Source organism: Neomonachus schauinslandi, chromosome 5 (genome assembly GCF_002201575.2).
Source record: "Neomonachus schauinslandi chromosome 5, ASM220157v2, whole genome shotgun sequence".
Taxonomy (NCBI): Eukaryota; Metazoa; Chordata; class Mammalia; order Carnivora; family Phocidae; genus Neomonachus; species Neomonachus schauinslandi.
In genome coordinates, this window is record NC_058407.1 from 125,757,425 (window position 1) to 125,783,012 (window position 25,588).

The 25,588-nt window shown below is 48.7% G+C and overlaps 1 protein-coding gene across 2 annotated transcripts in view; it reads right to left on the minus strand.

The window, feature by feature from the left end:
• Positions 1-371: 371 nt before the first annotated feature.
• Positions 372-25,588, minus strand: part of CAMK1D (calcium/calmodulin dependent protein kinase ID) — a 421,612-nt gene continuing 396,395 nt past the window's right edge. For both annotated transcript variants that reach the window (XM_021696802.2, XM_021696803.2), the window contains exons 7-11: positions 18,423-18,535; positions 16,769-16,847; positions 8,552-8,639; positions 7,542-7,659; positions 372-6,059 (exon numbers count right to left, since the gene is read on the minus strand). In XM_021696802.2, the coding sequence (XP_021552477.1) occupies positions 5,941-6,059; positions 7,542-7,659; positions 8,552-8,639; positions 16,769-16,847; positions 18,423-18,535 (517 nt within the window). In that variant the 3' untranslated portion in view covers positions 372-5,940. The remainder of the gene's footprint in view (positions 6,060-7,541; positions 7,660-8,551; positions 8,640-16,768; positions 16,848-18,422; positions 18,536-25,588) is intronic.

The following is a 25,588-nucleotide window of genomic DNA, read 5'->3' on the forward strand; positions in this document are numbered from 1 at the left end:
TCCTTGAAATCGGCTTTTCCTCTAAGCAACTCATGAATATCTAGTTAGTGCAATTTGAGTTACTGGGCCCACCTCCAGCCTCTTTCTGCAGCAGCAAGGAAAAGGGGGAGCTTTCCCATCCAGCAGGGTGGTAAAGTGGGGCACCCTCCACAGATCTCAAAGCCAAGATGTGCCCACCTCTTCCTCTCCTGGCACTTCTGGCTCATTGGGCAGGTGACATGAAATATTTAGGGAACCTCATGAGTTTCCAGGGGCTCAGTTCAAACTCCCTGACTTCAAATCCAAACTTCGGAAAGGGGAGGAAAGAGAGAGCTCTTGGAACACCCCCCTCTCCCGCTTTATGGAGGAAACAAGCCGCATACATCTGAAGGTGATTAATTGTCTTTATTGGAGGAAAACAAGAAGTCATCAATCTCGTTATCATTATGATAGAAATCTTGATATGTGTACATGATTGTCAAGGCAGAGAATCATTTGCTACATAGGCCCATGAACAATTTTGCAGTGCCGCAAACCTATGTGGGTTAAACTTCTTGCAGTTTGTTACATGCATGGAATAAATGCACAGTTTCCCTTCTTTGGGACAAACGTGTTTTTATGGGAAAATTAAACCAATCACAAGCCTCGTAATAATAGACGCGGGGACATTCCTGGATTCGCCAGTTGTAAGCTTTTGGAAAACATGCTCGCTCGCTGGTGGGAAGGCTCGGAGAAGTGACGAAGGCCAATTAAGAAATTGTTCCCAATTTTATTCTGGACAGAACATGCCTTTTCTGTCGTCCAACCTGAAAGTGGCACTAAGCTAAATGTCCTCTGAAACGTGCCGCCCTCTTTGGAAACAAAGATGCTCTGCAGCCTTTCTCCTGTCATCGGATGGCTCATCATACACTCTGACGCTGGGGCCCTGGAGGGAGGGCGGTAGGCTTCTGTGTGTACGATTGATGTCCAAACGAGCGATTCTCTTGTTCCTTCTTTCTCCTTCTGGAGAGCCCGGCTGCCAGCCCTGACCCAGGCCCTGCAGGGCTGACATGAGGGCCTGGCCATCTCCATCTGCCCAGATTAAGGTTTGCCTTTGAGGACTAATTTATTTCGTGTTTGGGGCATTGGGGTCCCTGGTGATGACTTGTCTCTATGACTGAAGCCTCAAACACTCCTCTCATTTTCTTTTTTTTTTTTTTCCTGTCCATAAGAAAATAAAATCACCTCTAAGTAAAATAATTCCGTAAATAATCAGAAGAAATAATCACCATATGAGAAGTTCCCTGGGGACCAAAAGGTTAAAAATAGATATGGCAAATGCAGAAGCGGCGTTGGTACAAAGGGTGAATGCAACAGTTTGTCCCTTTGGTGGAGACAGAGAGAGAGAGGCAGACACTGAGAAGCCATTCCACACTTGCTTTTGTCCACAAAACCAGACCTGGCAGCCACATGCTGCAGGGTTGGCTGCCAAATGCACAGCCTTTGGGTTCGCAGAAGCGGAGCCCCAACGCCGAGCCGCTCCAGCCACAGGCGGCAGGGAAGGCCGGGAAGGGCTGCTGTGCCTTCCAGTGATGGCCTGAGCCCGCGTGGGGCAGGAGACGGGCCGGGCCCTGGCCAGCGTGTGCAGCCGGCTTCACAGTGGGGCTGGGCTCCCGGGCCCTCGGCCAGGCTGCGACCATGATGCGCTGGGACCCCAGGTGGGATACGGGCACAAGGGGGCACTCTGTCCGCTGGACCCTTTGGCCAGCTCCCCAGCAGACGGGGGTTTCCTGGTATCTTCGGGAAAGAAGTCCCCCTCGGAAGACTCTGTCCAGTTCACCTTTTCTAGCTCAACACTTTCAACTCTGGGAACCAAAGGCTTGGAATGCTTGTTTGCAAATGTCAGGTGCACTTGCAGCCCCACCGAGGACCAGGTGCCCCCCCCCGAAAAGAGCAGTGGGTTACATACAGGTATACACAATTTTGGGGGGGGGCGGGAAACAAACTGAACAGTGTTTGGTCTGGAATGTGTTTAAGGAAAAGGCAAACTCTTTTGCCGAGTGTGGGGAGACAGGACGTGGAAGGAGTACTGTTTGAGAAGAACATGCAAAGGTTTCGTGCATTGGTTGAAACAGAGGCCCTTCATCTCTTTGGCCAGAAGTGAGTGTGTGACCTTGGGAAAGAGTACATCTTATTTCTGTTTATGAGATGGGAGGAGGAGCTGCCGTTTGCTGGCCCTGGCTTTCCCTTCGTGTATCCGAGGGAAACCTCATGAGTCACATGGGGTAGGGAGTGTTGCAGCAACCCGAGTGCCCCCCGGCCTTCAGCCCTGGAGCCATGGTTCTTGCTGGGCCACAGAGCCTTCAAATACCGAGTTCTCTCCCCTGGATATGGTCTCTTCCGTCTAAAATTGCTCATAAAATGTCACATCCCATGGGTTAATCAGATGAAGCTGTCACTCCTCGAGAGAGAGAGAGAGGGTCAACCCCCTTTCAGGAGGGGTCCCTGGGGTTCCCTCCCCTTTGTCCCTGGTGTTCCTGACCTTCACTCTAAAGGGGAGTTCCTGTCTCCCACCCGCAACCTGTCCAGGATATGCTGGACACCAACGCAGACAAATGACAAGATGAGGTCAGTGCTGGGCAGGTAAACTGAGTCTGAGGGTCCTATGCCCAATCCCTGTCATCAGACGGCCCTGGCTTCCTAAGTGCCAGAGCCTTGCTTGTTTAGCCAAAGCCATCTCGTGTTGTCCCATGCTGGCCTGCTGAGCTCCTTGAACATCATGCTAACCGCTGGCTGGAGAGCGGGAACCTCTCCAAGGCCACAAGCTCCCATGCAGGGAGGGGGCACTACTCCTACTCTTGAGGTGGGGGTGCAGAAGTGACCAGAATTGTTGCCACAGTCAAGAACACTAAGCCCTACCCTTTTTTTTTGGCATGCTTTCTGCATAGTCCTTTACAAAGGAGACACAAAGGGGAGATTATCCTTGCTGCTCTCTTATGGGGTTGGAGGCAGCAGGAGACGGGGAGACCTGCCCCCGGCAACAGAGCTGTGGTCCATCTATCTGGGCATCTCCATTTCTCAAGGGTTTTCCATGGTCCTGTGTGCTTCCCATCGGGGCTCCCTGCCCCTCTCGGCTCCAGCGGCCTTTACCCCATCCCAACCCAACACCCCAGGCCCTGGTGTGCTCACGACGGAGAGCCATGAGCAGTCCGGACTCCGGGGTACCCTGGTTAAGAGCGATCAGCCGCTGGTCTGGGAGGGCCCGCATGTGGGCGCACACTCGCTGCTTGTCTCAGACCAGCGCTAGCTTTACCTACTGCCTCATGGAGGAGGTGAAAAGCAGGACACGAGGGAAGGACAGACGGCAGCTGAGGGAGAGACCATTCAGGGACATGATTTCAACATGTCCTATTCAAGTAGGAAAAATTATCCACTTGCTCTGAGAAGCTTAGGAGACCAATGGGGAGCTTGGGGTTGAAAGGAAGCCCATGATGGGACCAGTGGCTGTCCCTGAGCCTCGGCCACACACTGGCTTCCACAGGGAGTGGAAGCCTAGGGCACGTAGGAGATGCGCAGCTCCTACGGGTGGGATCTGACATCGGCGAGGGGCCTGGGACTCAGCCGCCCCACTCGGCAGGTCTTAACAAAAGGCACATTCTGGGTTCTCTTGTCGTGTGATATGATAATAAAGCATAAATAATACCAAATGCGGTTGAAAGAGAACCTCTCTCCTTCTGCCACAGAGGCTCTCTCAAAGAGCAAAAGTTCTTCCATATGGTATTTCTTTTTCTCCTCTTCCTAAAACAATAGGAAATGACCGAAGTCTGGTGGCGTTGAAACAGTCTTGACTTGCCTGATGTCAAGTTCAACGGAGTTTACCTTTTGGGCTGAAAGCAGTCACCGTCTCCTCGCACAATGTTTTGGAGACCTGAAGCGTTACAGGCCAAGCATGGCCAGGGGCTGGCCCAAACCACAGAAAGGACGCTTGGGACAGGCCGCAACTTTCACCTCCTCTGCAAGTGTCAGGTAAGACATACCTTCAAACTAATAGAATAGAACATGCATCCCATATATCAACTCTAGGAAATAATTTAATCACCCATCAGTGAATGTGGCTTCAAAAGTTGCTCTCCCAATGCAAATGACTGCATCGAGCACACAGGCCAAAGGACTGATCACGACTCCGGCACACATTACAGGGACCCCATCCGGGCAAATGATCACCCCCTGCAACATCTAATTACTTGTTTTCTGATACTATGGCAACACGAATGCTCCATTACGCCTGTTAGTAAGCAACACCCTAATAAAGCTCCTGGAGAGACACCTCAGTTTTCTCAGATACTCTTTCAAATCTTCAGGCCATTTTTTTCTACCAGTAAGGCAGACCTACAGATCTACAGGGACATGTGGTGGACTTGAGGCTCACGGTGCAAAATGCAGACTCATGGTCTTGCATGGGCAGGAGGGCCAAGGGATGCATGCCTCTGCAAGAGAACGTCCTGGAAGCCCCCTTGAGAAGGGTTTGCCCCTGGGTTCACGCAGCGCTCTATCCTGCACACCTATGCACCACACGGACCGATAACACGGCCAGTTTGCCTGGGACATCGCCAGATTTAGCAATGAAAGTCCTCCAACCCAAGAAATTTTTCACTCCCAGGCAACCTGGGCCCTTTGGTGACTCCACCATCACAGGTCTTTGGTTTTTCAGATTGCCCTGGTCAGAGGGAGGCCTTCCAGCCCCAGCCGGGCCTGGTGGAGGCCGTCTCTGGCCATCCCTGTGGTGGTCAGTGTCCCGCTTGCTCGGCAGGCCACCTCTCCTTACCACACCCCAGATAGATGGACTCTTTTCCAAGGCCACTTCCCTCTCCTTGCCTGGATAACATTCAGAGAAGGACCAGGTAAAAATCTGCAGAAACGACTTATGTGAGTCAGAGGCCATTTTAAGTGTAAGATTAGAAATGCATTTTTTAAAAAACAGAGAGATTAACTTGAAAACTGCATAGCTGAGAGGGAAGCTTTCTGCGTTACCCTCGGGAGACATGGGGGCTGGGCGGGGAGTTCCCTTTGGACAAAATGGCATCTGGTTCCTTGTGGAAGGGGGGCTCTTATGTGTTTGCTGGGCATCCCCTTTACAGCACGTGGAGCCTCTGAAGTTTAGCCTTAGTCTCGGGGAAGGAGCAGGTTTCTGTATTTCTGACCACTGACAGAGAAGGTCCCTAGGGTCCCCGGTTGGCCAGGGATGGGCTGGAGGGGGTGCTGGAAAAGGTTTTCTGTAGATTCCCTCCCAAGGTGGCCCTGGAGACAAGACAGACCTGAGGAACTGCAGAGTCGTTTTCTTAGAGAGCTGCCCCTCCAGGGAAGGGGAGAGAAAGAGGAGAAATAAAGTGCACTCTTCGCCTTGGAGACAGATGCTTGATCCTCTTATTAGAATTTTAAAAAATACCTTTACATTCCCCTAGGTGGGGAAAAAAAAAAATCTCTTAAAGGTTAACATAAAACTCTACTACTGACAAGCAAAAGATACAGGTCATGGGACTCAGGAGTATAGATCAGAAAGCGTATTTCGTAAAAGGTAAAAAATAAAACCCTAATGCACAATATTTACCGATACTTAAATAATCCAGTTGAAACCTTTTTTGTCATTAATGAAAAAAATACAACATAGACGGTTACCCATACCGAGAAGAGCGGAAATGACAGGGCTTGGGGGAGAGGACGCGGGAGGTCCGTTCCGTCAGAGCTTCTGCAAGATTCATATGTACAGCACCAGATCCTATTACGTCAGCTCCCTTGAGTCAGTATAGTTTGTGAGAAATGAACACTTCAGAATTGCAGTATAAAATATGGCCATAAAAAACTTCTGTCTTCCAGTCCTGTGCAGGAAGGTGCACCATGCAAGGTGGGATCGCTCCAGAGTGGCTGGTGGCGCTGGGGGCCCCCTTCCCTGGCCCCGTCCCTGGGCCCCGCCTCCAGAGCCAGTCACTTGCTTCCAGAGTGCACTGTGGTCACAGTGGTGGGCCTTGGTCTCCGCTCTGCCCCCACTCCAGAGACCCCCGACGAGGAAGAAACGAGACTACAGAGCGTGGAGGGTGCCCGACCTGCAGGGGGACAGTGGACACAGGAGGTCAAAGCTCCAGAAGAAAATACTCGCTCCCCTTTCCCACGGCAGGGTTTGGGGGTGGGGGGCAAACTTTTATACACTTGATTCTAAATTTTTACCTACCTGTAGGAAAGCATTTGCAAAGGGTCCTTAAAATGCTTTTTTCTTAGGCCCAACTCTTCCCTCCCATTCTCATTATCATGATCATAAGGGCTTTGTAGTTGACGACGACAGCATTTAGCATCCTCATAGGATCCGTGCTGCTTACTGAGCACTTACTATGTACTAGGCTTCAGGCTAGGTGTTGAAGACACACTGTCATTATAAGAGCTGTTGTCACCACAGCTCCATGAGTAGAGATTTGAAGAATAAAGAAAGAATACGATCCCCCTTCTGCCCCCTTGTTTGGTGTGTGGTCTCTACTCCTGCTAAGAGGTGTCTGTGACACAGAGAGATCGCCATGGGAAATCACCTCTTTCTCCTATTCCAGCAGCCCTGGCCTAGAAAAATGCCTCACAGGCTGCACCACCATGCTCCCCAAGCGCATGTGTTGGTGTCAGACAATCCTGATGTGGGATGAATCCCCTGAAGCTCAGCTCCAGTAGTGCATTTGCCTGTGAACTCTGTGGGCTCCGACAGAGGGAGATCCATTATATGTGGGTCTACCACGGTGTGCGGTTGGGTCAGGGGATGCTCATGGATATTTCTGGGGAAAATATAAGGGCTCACCTTCCCCCATGAGTTGGGAAGACTATGGAGAGGGGGAGGGAACCTTTTCTGAGGGTAATGGGGTGAAACGTGATGCCCAGAGCGAGACCAAATGGAAGGGCCTCATGATCAAGGAGATAAGGGCCAATGGGCACCATCAAGGCAACCGCTCTGAAATGGACAGGAGCCCCTGGGATGGCCTAATATAGAATTAAGATAAGTACACCAGAGGGTGGTGGGGAATGTGAGAAAGAAATAGACGAGTGCAAGCGACCGTCCACGCAAAGATGAGGGACCGTGCAATACTCTTACTTGGACTGCAAAGCCAATGCACGTCACATACTTCAGCTCCAATTATCATCATCCTCATCAAAAAACAGATATTAAAAGCCAATGAGATCAGGCGATCATGAGTCTCTGCCATCCCTTCCTCAACCCCTAAGAATGACGCACGATGACGAGTGAACCTCAGGGGAAGGAGACACAGATCCGAAAGTGTCTGGGCTTTTGTCCAGACAGACATGGCCGTGTGGGACTTGAGCCACGGATTTCTCATCTCAAACTGGGAATAACAATCCTCACTGTTGTGTGAATATCCGATAATGAAATGTTTAGGAAATATTCTTTCTAAATTAAATAAGGTCCCCGGGTTGTTGGGACGTTCAATGGGATGAGGTATCAAAGACCGGGTGCTCGTGGACGCCAGTCCCCTCCCCACCCCAGACGTGTCGGCAATACGGATTGGAAAGTTCTGTCCTTGCAGCATACGCACAATCTTTTTGGCTGGCCAAGCTGAGGCCGCTGGAAACACTTGCATTTGAACTGTCCAGGCTGCTGCCAAGATGAAGCTTCCTCATATGCCTCACGACGGCTGTGGCATTGAACGCTTGCTGAAATTTAAGAAAGGGAGAAAACGCACAAAATAGTCCGGCTCATTCGAAAAGACTCAGGCTGTGTCCGGTCGTTTCTCCTGTTACCCCGAGCATTTTGGACATCTTAAAACATTCTCACGATACTTTAGAAAGGAAGCTCATCTTGCCCCTTCTTCCAAAATGACACGAAGTCATTGAGCCCCTCCCCCGCCGAGATGTATTTTGGAGATTTAAACAAATACACTTTTGACATAGCAAACATCTAGAATGAATGTAAACCAATTCTCTCTGTAATTTTAGAGAAGTGACTTTTAGAATCAAAGGCATGTTATAAAAGACAGTATCTGAAATGATACTCTACGATGAGGTTTTAAGGTAGTTTTTATTTCCTGTTGTTGGTGCTCATGTCCTAACTCATAGCCTTTCCTCCGAATAAAGTAGGTCAGTGGAATTCATTTCGTTTCTGTACAGCCTCTTGGGGCAGAACAGCCAGCTCTTAATTTATGCACACTGATTAGAGCCTGGGGTTTAGGCTTTCCTAAACAGGGTTTCCCTGGGTTTCCCCTCCCGCTTTCGTATCATTTTAATAGAAGTCAACTATTCAAAGTTCCAGTAATGGAAAGGCAGACAACAGGAATTATGATCTTAAGAAACAGCAACTGGGTAAGAACCAGCACTGTTGCTGGGGAAATATTAAATCGTGTACTTTATCCCTCCCACACCATGACACCCCCTTTGCGTCTTAATCCTCGTCGGTTAAAATTAGCAAGATTTTTCTGGGTGAGGTTCTGGGGATTTTCATCCAACTCAGGTGATAGTAACATTTAGAAATAATAAATGCTCCAACCGCAGGGCAAATTTTGTGGGAGTTGTTCGATTCACCAGGAATTGAATAAAGCACGAGACTTACTCTCCATTTGCTTTTTGCGAAGTTCTTCCGGATCTGGGCACTGACAGACTCATGGATGTTTTTATTGAGGGCCGTGTCGCCAGCAATCCTGAAACAGAGGCAAAGATGCTTCTTTAAAAGAGTTTCTTGGGTGGGTGGGTGGGTGGGGGGGCTGCTGTGACACCTGGTCCCACGCTGCTTTCCCAGGAAAGACTCAATGCTGCGCCCGTCCCGAGGTTCCCTGAGAGGGTGGCTCGTCGGCGCCCTACCAGGCTGCGTGGCTCTTGTCTGAATGCACACAATCCACCACCACACTCAAAGTCCTGTCCCCCTTCTAGACCCTGCACCCGCTGGGGGATTCGTGGACCTCTCTGCCTGGTTCCCACTTCTTCTCTTTTGACCTCAGTTCCTGCAACAGCAGAAAACACAAGGCAACCTGAACCCAGTTTCCCCTCTTCCTTCCTCCGTCTCCCTCTTCACCAGCTCTCTACCTGTAGGAGGTCCTGATGTGTTTCCTGCCTGATCTGACTGCCAGATTCCTACCTAGGGCCATCTTCCCAGCTTCTCCCTGCCTGAGGCTCCGTATTTGTGTCCTCTCCAGGCCCGCTGCTCCGTGGACCCGCTCACAGCCTGGGCCCAGAACATCCTTCTGGCTCCATTCCAGCAGAATGAGGCTCGGCCATGTTGTCCTCGCCCACACCGGGTGCCCCCTCACCTCTGTGCTCAGTGAAAGGGCACCCAGCCTCAGCTCACCCTGCTTGGCAAATCTTCTTCCTTTGCATTTCCTGGAAAAGTTCTCAGAATGGCTAGGACCAAATTCACTCTGCACTCAGCTGGTCATTCGTTGTTGCTTGTTCTATAGCCCTCTATTAGCAGGAAAGAAGGCGGGTCTGCTCCTCACCTCTGTCCTTAGAAACTACTTAGGAATTACCGCCCTCACCCTAGTCCTTCCTCCGTCTGCTTTACCACCTCTCCTTCCCTCCCGTCCTCCTCCCCTTTCCCTGGTCTCCCACCTCCCCCACCTCTCGGCTCACAATCTCCAGTCTCATTGATAACATGAAGGTCACTCCCTTCTTCTCCCACACATCCCCATCAACCTCAGCACCATCCCTCCACTACAACTAATCACCTGGCCTTCCCCCCAGTTTCAGAGGAAGCTGTGTTTTGCTCTCATTCTTTTCTGCGCTTAGAACCTTCCATATCTTCCTTTTCATTTAACAACTATTAAATTCTAGCTTGGTATCCAATACCTATGAAATAAATTTTTTTTTTAAGATTTTATGTATTTATTTGACAGAGAGAGACACAGCGAGAGAGGGAACACAAGCAGGGGGTGTGGGAGACGGAGAAGCAAGCTTCCTGCCGAGCAGGGAGCCCGATGTGGGGCCCGATCCCAGGACCCTGGGATCATGACCTGAGCTGAAGGCAGACGCTTAATTACTGAGCCACCCAGGCGCCCCCCCCTATGAAATAAATTTTTGCATCTTGGAGGTTAAGGGGCAGACAAATGCTGGGAACACTGACCATCCTTTCTGGCTGGAAGGTGACTGGTTAGTGAGGAAACCTGTCATCTCCCAGATCCACATGGCCCTGGACCCCAAAACAGCCTGGATGCCACACCTTGTGATGTCCAACCGTTTGGGGATATGAAGGTAACAAGCTTAGGCCTTATTCAGACAAGAAATCGTCCCCAGGTAAAAAATATGTCCCCACCCACCCAGCCTTTCACTTTTTTTTTTTTTAAAGATTTTATTTATTTATTTGAGAGAGAGAATGAGATAGAGAGAGAGAGCATGAGAGGGGAGGGTCAGAGGGAGAAGCAGACTCCCTGCTGAGCAGGGAGCCAGATGCGGGACTCGATCCTGGGACTCCAGGATCATGACCTGAGCCGAAGGCAGTCACCTAACCGACTGAGCCACCCAGGCGCCCAGCCTTTCACTTTAGAATAGAAAACATGGTGCAGGACTGGACCTTTAGTCTGTGCCAGGCTGGGATGCAGTTTGGAATGCAGTCCGATATTCTCAGCTAAGAGCAAGCCCTGCCCCTCCCAGTATAGACTCCCATCTTTTTCCCAGCAGGGCTGGAAAGACTTAGCCGAGAGGACGCTCAGAAATGGACTCAAGAGAACCAGGCTTCCATTTCTAACAGCTGCCAGTTGCCCACTTTCCCCAGAAACACACCAGTGAAATAGAATATCTGGCAAATCCATTCAAAACAAGAGGAACAAGGTTAGGGGACTGCGGACATCTTTATTAAGCTTTTCCTTCTAGATAATTCATGTGAGTGTTTTCCTCCTGCACCTTTTTAAAAAGCTACATCCTCGGGGTGCCTGGGTGGCTCAGTCGTTGGGCGTCTGCCTTCGGCTCAGGTCATGATCTCGGGGTCCTGGGATCGAGCCCCGCATCGGGCTCCCTGCTCAATGGGAAGCCTGCTTCTCCCTCTACCTCTGCTCCTCCCCACCCCACTCGTGTTCGCTCTCTCTCTCAAATAAATAAATAAATTCTTAAAAGGAAATAAAAGCTACGTCCTCAGAGAAGAAGGCCGATTCCAACTCAACGGTGGCCAGCACCTTCTTGGAAATGAGCATGCAGAAGTGGCAGGAGTACGGGCTGCCTCAGGCTGAATACCGCCGCAGGGCAGAGCCGTGCTCCAAACCAAACAGACCAGTGAGGGGGTCAGAGAGACTCCCTTCTCTGTGGGTTAGCATGGGCTGAGATGGAAGGAAAATGCAAACTTCCAATTATTTCAGGAATGTTCCGTGCTTACTTCCCCCATCCCAGGGCATGCTGCAGCTGAGTAAGACCCAGCAGGGTAGATGTGGCCCAGAGGCTCCCATAAGGCCCTCTCCTTGGGGAGGTTGGCCCATGACAGCACAGAGTCTTCCTCAAATGGGCCCCATCACGGAAATGCCTGCTGCTGATCATGAGCCAGGGAGTTTACAGCGACAACGTACGCCACTCTCCATGCTCAGCATACTGGCTTCAGCATTATTCGTTGACAACACTGGAGGCATGGAATGTTAGGATTGGAAAGGACTCTGATTGTACCTCGATGGTCCTAGGAATTAAACAATGCCTCCGACCCAGGGGAATCTCCTTATAAATCTGTATACGCGCACACATATAAAGCTATGGACACCCACATTCCATTCATGTCTCTTCTGCTTTCCAGGTTTTTAAAAATAGTTTATTTTTATTTTTAAGTAATCTCTACACCCAACAGGGGGCTTGAACTTACAACCCTGAGATCAAGAGTTGAATGTTCTACAGACTGACCCAGCCAGGAGCCCCACTTTGCTTTCCAGTTTTAACCCCATGCTAAAAACGCAGATGGCATTCACATAAATCAACCTTTGCGATGTCTGTCTGGCTCTCCATACCCAAATCATCAAACTCATCTCTCCCTGCCTTCTGGGGTTTTGTTTTGTACCTAGTCTGCTGTATCTCCACAGCTCTGATTTTGCATTTTTCTAGCCACCTGCTCAAGACAGGCTTGGTGATGCCTGTGTGTACCCCAGACAGGGGTTTCTCAGACTCCTGGGCTGCTTCCTGATTCCTACAGTCAACCACAGCTTGGCAGGCTGGAGCCCAGAAGAGGGGAGGGGTCTCAGTGAGCACTGAGGAGAGGGCTGTAGGTGCCACCCTGGCCTGGCTGACACATGATGTCCCCCCAGGTGGGTCCACTGCCAAGTGTTGCCTGGGGCATGGATGCCCAGAAATCATCATTTTGGTTCCTGTGTCGACATAACTAGAGACAGAGGTCCAGAACAACCTGAACCAGACAAACCCCATTCAAGGTGCTTCCCTGTAAGGAGGAATGGGCTCCCACCCGGCCAGCAGGCTGGTGCTTCCTTACCATGAACCACCATGAAAAGGCAAAGCCTCACATAGGAGAGGCACAGAAACATCTAGCAAGATGGGCTGACTGACACATCTTTGAAAGGAGCCCTGTCCTGGCCGAAGTGCCTGTTTTGGGCCGAGGGAAGGTGTCTGTGACTGCCAGGGGCCCTCCTGGCTCCAGGGAGCCTTGATTAAGTTGGAAGAGCAAGTGCAGAATAAGAGATCATGTTCTCTGGACAGAATCGATGTGCCAAGAGCACAGCTTCCAGAACAGTGGTGTGGACAGAGCCAGGCTTCCCTGGAATCATGACTCCACTTTCTGCCAGCTCTCTGTTGAATCCGTGCTCTTTGCCCGGGGAATTTTACATAAAAGAAACAAGGATATCAGAAATGCAGGCAGCGGGGGGGCATTTCCCTGATGTTTGAGTCAAATTGCATTCATTTTTACCATTTCCTAATGGCTGACTTCCTGGGTCTTGGGAAACGCACGGTAGAAATGATACAGCGTCCGAAGTAAAGGAGAAGCTCTGAAGTAAAGAGACATCAGTTTGCTCAGGAGCTCACATGCTACTGCATCCTGAGTCTGAAGCCCAGGAAAGAGGTTGGCAACGCTGGAGACAGAGACTTCAGGGTCATTGGCCTGGGTCCACTCAGGATGCAGTAGCATGCGAGTTGTTCCAGGGGCTGGCCGTCTAGGTCCTGAGTGGACCCAGGCCAATGACCCTGAAGTCTCTGTCTCCAGCCCAACCTCTTTCCTGGGCTCCAGACTCAGCAAAGTCTCCCCCCCCCGCCCCACTCCACACACAAGCTGCTACTCTTCTCAGTGGAGGCATCTCACCGGCCCAGTCCCTTCAACTGGAACCCTGGCAATAACCTCTGGGCCCCCTGCCCCGAGGCTCCCCGCCCCTGGCATGTCCCTCACACTCTCTGTCTGCTGCATCCCTGTGGCTCCAGACAGGCCCCCTCCCCCCTTCTCTGGGCCAGCCTCCACTCCACCTCCAGCCTGCACCTCCCTGCTGGCCTCCCTTGGCCCAGCGCCAGGGATTCATCCCCATCCTGCAGCCTGTTGAGCTGAGATGCAAATCTGATCACCTGCTTGAAACCTGTCAGGGGCCCCCACTGCCCAAAGGGAAAAATACAAATTGCTTTGTGTGATGATAAATTAATGGCAACTCATACAGATGGGAGATGTATTAGGTACCAGGTCCTCTTCTTCTTATCTGTATGTCATGTCTCGTTCAATCCCTGGAAAAGCCCTAGAGGATAAATACTGCCATTATTCATGATCTCAGTTCCACACGGGGGGCCCCCAGGGCTGGGGAGGTCGCCCAAGCAGTAACAGAGGGTGAAGCGGGGACTGGGACTCAGAGCTCGTGCTACCCTGGCGGAGACCCCGGAGCTCGCGCCAGAACGCCGATGGCCGTGCCTTCCTTTCTGGGTCCCTCCTGCCTTGCTTCTTTGTCCATTGCCCCTCCAGCAATATGGAGTATGTGGTTCCAGGACAGAGATGCGGTTAGGCCCTGATGATGGGCCAGGCCGCTCACCCAGCCTGGAAATCCTCTCCTCCCTCGACAGCCTGGTGAAGGCCTCATGGCATGAGGCTTGGCCCCTCTGGGAAGTCCTCTGCCAGGCCCCTCAGTGAAATGACCTCCCCCTTCTTTGGTTTTTCAAAAAAATGTCTGGTGAAGCAGGGACTAGGTTTCAGCTGGCCTCCTTCCTGTCTTCCACAGAGCAAGGCTGGGTAAGTGAACACATCGGAGGAAAACTGCTTCCCTTCTTTAGACATCACTTTCCTCCTCCATCAGATCATCCCCAAAGTCTCATACCTTTAGTCCTCATACGAGATAAATATGTGCTGCGATGTAACAGGATGGCTATGGTCAACCCTGCTCTCGCGTATATTTCAAAGTTGCTGAAGAGTAAATCCTAAAAGGTCTCATCCCAAGGAAACAATTGTTTCTGGTACCTACATAACGGGGTGGATGTTAATTACACTTCCTGCGGGAATCATTTTGCAATATATGCAGATTTTTTTGCATATTTTTGCAAAATATGAAGTCATGATGCTCTACACCATAAATTTATATACAGTGTACGTCAACCAGACCTCAACAAAACTGGAAGAAGACAAAGTCTCCTACAGCTTTGAAGGCCATTGTTGGTATTGTTGGTGAAGTAAGAAAAGGTTTACTAACTTTATTGTCACATACTTTGACCTATTGTCCAATGTAACTTGTTACAAAATAAAATATCATTTATTTTAAACTTCTTAAAAATTGATATGACCGAATCTGCCTCCTTACTCAGAAGCATTTTTCCCTCCCCTTCTGCCATTCCTATCTTCCTTTTCCTTTCCTGACAGGGTGGTGTTGAAGAGCATTTATTTTGGAATCAGTTCTGGCCAGAAACAAGGGTGGCTTCACCATCAGGTAGTGGTTGCACAGTCTTGGATCAGGCTAAGTTACTTTATCTTTCTACATCGATTTTCTTATTTCTGACATGGAGACAAAACCTACCTTACAGGGTTATTATGAAGAAAAACATGAGATGATATTTTAACGCAATTAGAACAGCACCCAAAATAATTGATGCTCAGTGACTGAAACTGTGGTCATAGATTAAAATATAGAGCTTCCTCGACTCACGATGGAGTTACGTCCCAATAAACCCATTGTAAGTGGAAACTATCATATGTCGAAAATGCATTTAATATACCAAACCTGCCAAACATAGCTTAGCCTCGTCTACCCTAACCATGTTCAGAACACTCACGGTAGCCTACAGTTGGGCAAAATCATCTAACACAAAGCTCCTTGTGTGATCAAGTGTTGAGTAGCTCATGGAATTTCCTGAATACTGCACTGAAGGTGAAGAACAGAATGGCTGTACAGGGACAGAATGGGTGTCAGCGTATCGGTTGGAGACCGTCGTGGTCGCGTGGCTGATGGGAACCATGGCTGCCAGCGCCAGCATCACGAGACAAGATTGTCCCTGATGCAGCTAGCCCAAGAAAAGATCGCAATTCAAAACCGGAAGTACAGTCGCTACTGAATGGGTACCGCTTTGGCACTATCGTAAAGTCAAACAAAATCATGAAGTTGGGGACCGTCTGTCCGATGAAACCAGCTCACGATGCTCCTCGGAGCAGGTGCCCTTTGGAGGACTAACCAGCATATGATGCTCAGGAGGAAACGCTACAGACAGTGGTGAAACAAACAAGGGGTAGTTTCCTAGAGCGCTTTTTAGGGGAATTTCTCCCGAAGCCAAAGGCTGTTTGTTGCCATCATACTGCATATTCTACCATTCCTGCTCTTTGTTTCCAAATGGATGCTCCTGGTGGTTTAATGAGAACAGCCTAACGAAGAATTTACTATGTCCCAGACATTGAGCTAAGCCCTTTGCAGGCATGATCTCAATGATTTCTTACATCAACTCTGTAAACAAGGTATCCTTGTTCTCATTTTAAAGATAAGAAAACTGGGGGGGCCTGGGTGGCTCAGTCGGTTAAGTGTCTGACTTGGTTTCAGCTCAGGTTATGATCTCAGGGTCGTGAGACTGAGCCCCACATCGGAAACCGTGCTCAGTGTGGAGTCTGCTAAAGACTCTTTCTCTGCCCCTCCCGTCCACACACTCTCTCTCTCTCTCTAAAATAAACAAATAAATCTTTTAAAGAAATTTAAAAAAAATAATAAAGATAAGAAAATTGAGGCTCAGAGAAGTTACGTACAAGCCCAGAGTAATGGCTAATTGATAGTGAAGCTGGGTTCAAACCTAGTAAGTGGTGCAAAAACAAGATGGCATCATGGGCACTGCTTAAAGCCTAGTATAGAATATCACAAGCCATCGATGAATGCCTCTGGGGTTGAAGACACATTAACTTGAAAGGCATTTCCTTTTTCTTTTTCTTTTTTTTTTTTAAGTAGGCTCCACACCCACCTAGAACCCAACACGGGGCTTGAACTCACGATCCTGAGATCATGACCTGAGCCGAGATTAAGAGTCAGCTGCTTAACTGCCTGAGCCCCCCAGATGCCCCAAAAAACATTTTAAAAGCAAAAGAATATATAACATCAATTCACTTACTTATTGAACGGTAAGCTCAAGGAATAAAACTCCAATCTTAATGCCTCCCTGGAGAACTACCTTCAATAAAAATGATCCTAAAATACTTCCTGTAGAATGAAAAGCCTACAGCTATCTTTTGCACAGTGTACTCGTCATCCGTGCATTCAGGAGGCTGTGTCCCGAGGGAACAGAAGAGTTCAAGTGTTGCCCTGGGGATGGGATGAAAGCCAGTGGTCGGAAGGAGAGGCAGTCACTCCACAGTTAGGAACGGCTGAGAGGGGGTTTAGCCTGGGAAGGCATCAGCGTGTCCTTCCTCGTGGGTGACTTTTCTTACCATGGGTGCCGAGCTGCTTGCTCACAAGTGTATCTTTTATTTGGATCTTTCTCCATCAGATTCCGGATGAAGTCTTTTGCTGTTTAGAAAGAAAGCACAAGGGGCGGAATCAGGGTGCGGCTGCAGATGTAACAACTTGCTGCCGCAGGGTCTTTGGGAATATGGCGTGAAGCATGAAAAACAGCCCAGTCCCGCCCCTGACCCCATGGTACGTTGAACACAAAAGGCAGGCGGGAACTGACATTTGGGAGAAAGAGAAGTCAAGACTTGGCACTGTCAGAGGGGACAGTGAATGAGGAGGCAGTCACACCAGGCCTGGGACCCTGCCTGCCCAACTCAAAGCCCTTCCCTTGGGCAGCTAGTGACATCTTTGGTTCAGAGATCAAAGATCTTTGTCATCATGTGCCTCCCGCTGGGCTCACTGCTGCCTGAGGATGCTGCTTTGTTGATGTCCTCTCTGTGTTTTAGACATCACTGATTCAACAAGATCCCTTCAGTCTCTGCTAAGGCCACCAGGACCCGAGGCTCTGTGGAGACAGAGCCCTCGAGAAGCCCCTCACAGCCCACTCAGCTGCCTGCAATGAACAGGACATCGAGATGCAACAAGATACGCCCCGGCGGGGAAGTGTGAAGCGCTAGGAGGCCCAGTCGGGTTAGGACCCAGAAGCAGGACCCTGAGAACATGAGGGACTGGGTCACAGAACCAGAGGATGACACTGTATGCCAGGCCAGAGACCCGTGGCATCGCAGGGCCTGGCAGCTCTCTGCCCACAAGACTGGGTTTCTGGGGGCAAGGCTGTGCCCTCCTGAGCTCAGAAATAAAATATTCCCCATGTAGCTTTTCCCTGCAAGCCTTGGAGAACTGTACTCAGGTCCCAGGTTCTGGAAGGCTGAGGAACAAAGCAGGTGCCTCCAGTGAGGAGGAAATAACACATATTAAAAGGCGATATTTGAACAGCTCACCAGGACGAGCAGGGCTCTGCCCCATTTATTATTTTATTTGATCCTTGTACCACCCTCTGTGGTAGGGAGGACTATTGTTACCATCTTGACCTTGAGGCTCAAGAGACTTGTCAGTCTACCTGAGCCTTGGTTTTGATCTTTATCCCTGAGGAGGAAACGGTAAATGTCTCTGGGACAGTGTGGCACAGTAGCTGAGACGTGGGCTCTGGAGTGAGGGTCTGGGTTCAAATCCCAGCTCGGCCACTTACTAGCTATATGGCTTGCATCAAGGCATATCACCTTCTGGGGCCTCAGTTTGCTTACCTGTCAAGTGGGGATACTAGTAACACCCATCTGATAGGTTGTCCTGAGGACTGAGTGAGTTAGCACGTGTGCAGACCTTTTGGTGCTCGGCACACAGTAAACACTCAATAAATGTTAGCTAATATTGCTTCAGTCCTGGAGCGCTCAGATCAGGGCATGGCTTAGAATGATGGAGGAGTTGGTCCTGTCCCTCAGCGTGGCTCCAGTCAGATGTCCCAAGCTTTGCAAGTCCCTTTGCATGCCCCTTCTGCTTTGCAAGTCAAGTCCAAGTATGTAGGCTCATGGAGCTTCCTTGGGAGCCTCAGGACCACTCTGAAACCCCCGGGGTCCGTCAGGGTCAAGTGGTCTGGGTGTAAGGGTCCCACCCCTGGGGAGCCAAGAGACCTACCAGAGTCGGAGATGTCATCCCAGTAGGGGGAGTCGAACTCATATTCTGCCTTGAGGATCTGTTCAAAGAGCTTGGAATCATTTTCATCATAAAAAGGAGGGTAGCCACAGAGCCTGGAAGACAAGACAGTGTAAGGATCTGTAACAGCTGTATATCCGCTGTGGTCACTGGACATTCTGCCTGGAAGGAAGAACCATCACTCAAGGGGAGAAAACTGCACTGTGTGTGTTGCAAATACAACCTGAGCAAAGAAATCACACCTTCTAGGGGCAGAGGTGGCACAGAAATAAAGCTGTGATTTGATAAATCGCAAAAAGGTGGTGATCTAAAGTAAACACATACGTAAGTCCACCTTTCTTTCCATGTTATTAACCAGAGCCCCATATACTCCCAAACCAACCCCTACACCTTCTGTGTGTAAAAGCTATTGAGGGATCTAGTACATGCTTGAGCCCATGTGAGGCAGGGCATCCGGGAAGGGGTGGCAGTTAGGCTGTAGCTCTAAGGGATGGGCAGAGCAGAGGCAAGGTCGGATTTTCCAGAAGGCCGGGCGCAAAGCTGCATCGTGTAGAACCTGGTTCTGGGCCCATGGCAGCCCAGAGGGTGGCCCCCGCCGTGGCAGCTCTGAATTTCCCCAGATCGCCAAACTTTGTTCAAAACACATCTCCAGCCTAGAGACCTGTGGAATGAGAACATATGAACGGGAATCCACAGGCCTATAAGGGATGAGGCTGTCGGCAAATAAGAAACCGAAGAAAGGTTCAAAATGCAGACTTGGTACACTCATTCTTCAGCTACTCCTGCTGTGACACAGAGTATCACTTGTCACGCTGCCCAGGGGGGAGGCTGATGACATTTTTAAAGGCTGTGAGACATTGCGCGGGCCGATAAGATTCAAAATCATCTATCCCCACAAGGTTGATTTAGGGGCTAAGTGCCTGGAAAATTTCATTTTTTAAAGATTTGCTGCTTTTGGCAAAATGAATACGAGCCAGTGCTTCTGAAACCACTGAGGGCGTATTTTACTGCCCAGGAAACTGTGGAGCCGGGAGATGGATATGTAAATGCTTCCCATAATGAGGATTTGGGCTCAATGAAATGTGCATATTAGGAAAAGCAGACAGAGCAAAATGTTAGTTCATCTTGGAAAATAACTAAATTTTAGATATGTGAGGTTTTTGTTTATTAACAACTGTGTTTTACTTTACAGTTTGGCTTTCTTCTCAAGGGAAAAAAAATCTTTAAGAAAATTCCAAGAAAGATGTATTCTTCTTGTGCCAAGTTTCTTAATGTATATTCCAATTTCTTCTGGTTTTTAAGCTCTCTTGGAGGGGAGAGGATACTGTTTATGTGGCTGAATGGAGGACGGGAGAAAAGGATGTGGATCTAGCCTGGAGATTAAGTTAACCTTAGGAAAGAGGATTTTAAAATAAGGATTGGAAAAGAAGAGAAGGACAGATAGAAGTTGCAGAATCTTCCCCAGATCTAGAAATTTCACAGAGCTCCCTGGCCAGGCTATTCCATTAGTAGGCTTGTGCAGAGGGTCCAAATAGGAAAAAAAAAACAACTTTGAGCTATTTATCTCCATATACAGAACGTGGAATTTTGTGGTCTGGACCTATTTGCAAGTGGAACCTCTATGTTCTTATTTTACATATCAAACCATTTAAATAATGTACAAATTATCTCACCAGGTGTACTCAAAGACAATAGAGCTGTTCCCAACTGTTCTAAACCTAAAAGTCTATGGTTCAGAATAACATAACTTGCCAATCCAATGACTGAGGGTCACACCCAATTGTAGGCAACACACGTCCCCGGGGCTCAAGGATTGCCTCTAGCCCAGCCTCAGGATGGTCATCCAAAGAGTATCCTTACACCTTCAGTCTTTCCCACTTTGCCATCTTATCTACCTGTGGCCCCCTCCCGTAGATGTACTGCTAGATTCTAGTTTAGCCTTGACTGAGCACTTGTTTTGGGTCAAAAATGCCACTAAGAGCTTTGTGGTATTATCTCACTCAAACTTCACTCCCCGCAGGAGGTGAGTGTCCCCAACACCTTCTGTTCGTCCTTTAGAGCCACTTTCCACTCACTCTGTGCCCTGGGAGGCTGACCCGTAGAGATACCAAAATGAGGAGTGAACTCCGTGACATCTGGTAGAGGTTGGTTAATGGGGTCCCCGGTGGAGATGGTGAAGTAAGAGGGAGTTCAGGGCCAGGGTATGTGCTGACCTGACCCCTCTCGTCTGGCACGCACCCCTTGACTGAAGACCACTGCTCCTCTCAGGGAGCAGACCCTACCAGGCACTCCTCCTCGGATTCTGGTAACTGCTCCCAGCCTCCCTTCACCACCTTGGGTTTAGGGATGTTTACGGCTCAGCTGCTACAAAGCTCGGGGTCACAGTCCCTTCTACAATTCTCACTTTGAAGGCAAAGAAACTAATATGGGGCAAAGTCAGGACTCGAGGCCTATCCATCTGATTCCAGGTTTGTGTTCTTAACTATTTTGCTGATTCACTCAAGGGAAGGAGGCATGAGAATTGAACCTTATGTTTCAGTCTTGACTTTTAATGCTCTCTGTAGGTCATTTGCCCACCTGCCCCTTCATCTGTAAGTAGAGCCCGGTGATTGGACCCTACCTTTCCAACCCCATTTCCCACACTCGGGGTCTTGTATGCTAAGATGCTCAGAGTTTGCTCCCCACTGGGCACTTTTTATTTCTGGACCAAGGTAAATGTATGTACTTGACCTGGGCTGTCCTTCCCCTGTCACTTGCCTCTGGCACACCCTTGAAGACCAGCTGGGGTGTTACTAGGAAGACCCAGCTCCTTTCCGCCAGGTGGGGTAGGTGCTCTGCTGTGTGCCCCCGGGGCAGTGGGTAGCACTCCCCGCTGACACTTACTACACTGCAAGTTGCCCTGAGCTGTCCTCGAGCTCCCTAAGGCAGGACCACGTCTCAGGTCTTACTCTCATCTTTGAACTCTCAGTGGCCAGCCCCGAGGTCCGCCCATAGCAGATGCTAAGTAAATGCTTGGATGAACAAACATACTCTTGAAGAGGCTTCATCGTTGGCTGTTGAGCCCCCTGGCTGGGCTCTGAGACAGAGATAAGGATCTACAGTTTAGGAGAGTCCACCACTGCCCCAGCTTAGGGAGCCCTCAGAGATCCCGCCTACCCTCCTGTACAATAACCCTATCAGGAGGCAATATTCTGTTATTGTTGACAGACATTCCAGAAGAACTCAATGTGTAAGGCCCGGTGTTGGGAGCAACCCGGCCTATCTTTGTAGAGAGAATGCAATGTGGTTTGGATGACCTAAAATGTCCCTGTTGGGCGTGGACACATCTCATAAAGAAGAGTTTCCACGAAGGAGAAGACTTTTCACATAAATGAATATGAAAATCGGCAATGGCCAACCACGGCTGATTTGGCAGTGCACAGTTTTTCTTGGAAACTGAAATGCTGTAATAGCTTAAGAGCTCCTGCTGAGAAGCCCCGCGAGTTTACTGGGGTAATTATGCTACATATGTTCCTCTTGCTTGTTTGCCCTTGGCCCCGTGTCTCTGTCCCTCTGAAAATGGATGCCTGCTAACAGGATTCCCAAGTAACAATCAGTCGTTACCTCTTTACCCTTTTATGTAACTTTATTTCCATAATTCAGCTCAACTCATTGGGGCAAAACAGTATGGAGGTGCCTCAAAAAATTAAAAATAGGACAACCATATTATCCAGTAATATCTCTTCTGGATATATTCCCAAGGGAAATGAAATCAGTACCTTGAAGAGAGATATGCATTCCCACATTCACTGCAACATTATTCACAATAGTCAAGACATGGAAACAACCCAAGTGTTCATTGACAAATAATGGATAAAGAAATTATGGCAAATGGGGCCCCTGGGTACCTCATTCGGTTAAGGGTCTGACTCCTGAGATTCTCTCTGTCCCTCTCCCTCTGTCCCTTCCCCCACTCTCTCTCAAATAAATAAATGAATCTTAAAAAAAAGAAAATGATGGTATGTATAGAAAATGGAATATTAGTCAGCCATAAAAGGAAGGTGATCCTGCCATTTGCAACAACATGGATGAAACTGGAGGGTTTAGTGAAATAAGCCAGGCACAGAAAGAAAAAAAAGTCAAATACATAGAAGCATAGAACCGTGGTTACCAGGGGTGGGGAGGTGGTGAAGGAAATGGGTAGATGGTGGTAAAAGGTCAAAGTCACATATATGTAGGGCAAATAAGTCTAGAGATCTAAGGTACGGTGTGAGAACTATAGTTAATAATACTGTACTGAATACTGCACATTGGTTAAGACCGTAGACTTCAGGTGCTTTCATCACAATATAGTAACAATGTCAGAATATATGTTAATTAGCTTAACTATAGTAATCATTTCACTACGTATATTAAATCATCACATTATAACCTTAAATATATACAGCTTTTATTGAAAAAAAGTCATGGTAGAGAAAGTACTAGCCGTGTTTAACATTAGGCAGTGACTTTTTAAAAAAGTGTTATTATGGGGGCACCTGGGTGGCTTAGTTAGTTAAGCATCTGACTTCGGCTCAGGTCATGATCTCGGTGTTCTGGGATTGAGCCCGCTTCTGGCTCTGCGCTCAGCAGGGAGTCTGCTTGTCCCTCTCCCTCTGCCTTTCCCCAAGGCTCATGCTCGCTTTCTCTCTCAAATAAATAAATAAAATCTTTTAAAAAATGTTATTACGGTAAAAAAAAAACCAGTATGAGATCTACCATTTTAACAAATTTTAAGTGTCTAGTACAGTACTGTTGACTCCAAGCACAATGTCTTCCAGCAGATCTCTAGAGCTTATTCATTTTTCATAACTGAAATGTTATGCCTGTTGCTTCCCCATTTCCCCCTCTCCAGCCCCTGTCAACCACCATTCCAGTCTCTGATTCTATGAATTTGGCTATTTTAGATACTTCATATGAGTAGAATCATGCAATATTGGTCTTCCTGTGACTGACTTACTTCACTTAGTGTAATGTCCTAAAGGTTACCAATATTCCACTGTATGCATAGACCATGTTTTCTTTATCCATTCATCTATTGATGGACATTTACATTGTCACCATGTCTTCACTCTTGTGAATAATGCTGCAACGAACATGGGTGTGCTAATACCTCTTGGGGATCCTAATTTCAATTCTTTTGGATAGATACCCAGAACTGGGATTGCTGGATCATATAGTAAGTTCTAATTCTAATTTTTTAAAAGATTTATTTATTTATTTGCTGGGGGGGGGGGGGCCGAGGGAGAAGAAAAGAATCTCCCCGCTGAGCGCTCAATGTGGTGCTCAATCCCATGACCTTGAGATCATGATCTGAGCCAAAACCAAGAGCCAGTCGCTTAACCAACTGAGCCACCCAGGCGCCCCATTTCTAATTTTCTGAGGCACCTCCATTCCGTTCTCCACAGTGGCTGTGTCATTTTGTATTCCCCACAACCGTGTGCGAGGGTTTTCTTTTTTCCACGTTCCCACCAACGTTTTCTCTTGCTTTTTGGATTTCTCCAAAGAAGACATACACATGGCTAACAGGTACAGGACAACAGCATGTGTGTACGTGTCTGGGGTACCAGAATTCAGACTACCGGACCTATGGCATTGACTGCATGGCTGTGTAACAACAACAACGGCTGGTTTGGTTCTTTGCACGGGCCAGCGAGCGCTCAGCGTGAACACGAATGATCCCTCTTCCTGGGGAATGCGCTTGATTTTTCCCTGTTAGGTTTCCATCAACTATTAGCTGGCTGGCTTTCATGCCTTCTGTCCTGGATGTGACCACAGGCCTGCGGCAGCTGTTCCTACCCCTCCCAAAGTCACACGTACCTTCCCTGAGTGGTCCCCTCAGGTCCCCACTGAGGACAGAGGATGAAAAACCACCCATCAGGTAGCCCTCTGGGGGTTGCCCAGATGCTAACTGGGCATCGGCTGTGTCCCAGGCCTGGGGATCTAGCGTGGAAGGAGACCATGAGTCCTACTCTCGTGGCTTTTACATTCTATTTGGGGGGGTGGGGGTAGGGGACAGACACTCAACACTAAGCTTCAAAAGAAACAGGAAATTGAAAAAATAAACAGGAAATAGAAAAGTAGACAGGAAAGGTAATGGGAAGGTGGTCACAGGAAGCCACAGTATTGCATTCTGATTTGAGAGTATTTCTTTTCATACACTGTTCCCTATGCCTGGAATGCTCTTCCTCCTGTGTCCACCGCTGTGGCTCGTCTTTGCTCCTAGGGCCCCATGTGCCTGGCCTTTATCCCATGATGCCTTTCCTGACAACCACCCTTCCTCTGAGCTCCCCAGCCTCTTAGGTGCAGCCATCATGGCGCACATGTGGGTTGATATCTGGGTCCCACCATCTCCTGTTAGATTCTGAGCTCCCTAAGGGAGGTGACAGTACCTCATTCATCTTCACCATCCCCAACACTCAGCCCAGGACATGCTCAGCAAAAATCAGCTGGATGAATGAGCCCACCAACACCTCAATGTTTCAGGGACTGCCACACCCCCACCACACTCAACTTCTCTCTGAACACTTCCCATTCTTAACACTCTACCTCAATCCCATCTCTTTCTTGGGTACCCTCAAAAAACTTAAAAAAGATTACTTCATGGTTATTACATGTGCCTTCCCACCTTGATCATGAGTTCCTACAGGAGAGAGACAATGTCATATATTGCATTTCCTTTGTATCTTTCATCAGCATTCAACAATAATCAATATTTGTCAACTGACTCTTCTTTCATAAATGGGAAATTTTACACAAAAATTGCTTGTGTGTGTTTGTGTGCAAAATGGCACTCATTCAAGTTGACTTACAAAGTAGGGTTGAACACCCTGAAATGGATATTTACTCTGGGGGAAATAATTTAACTAAAGTTTCTCATGTGTTAAAATTTTTAAGTTATTTTTGCAGTGAAACCTGCTCGTGCCCAATAGCCCCTGTTGTTAAGTCCTCCGAAGTGGAGCAGAATGAGCACAACCATTCGTCAACAACCATTCTCGAAGCTCACGTTTGCCCTGCGCCCTGATGGTTTCCTCCATGTATCAGTCTCCCTGGTCTGTTTTCCCTCCAACCAGATGATGCTCATGAGATGACACAACCCATATATCGTACCCCATTCCCAGTCTGAATCC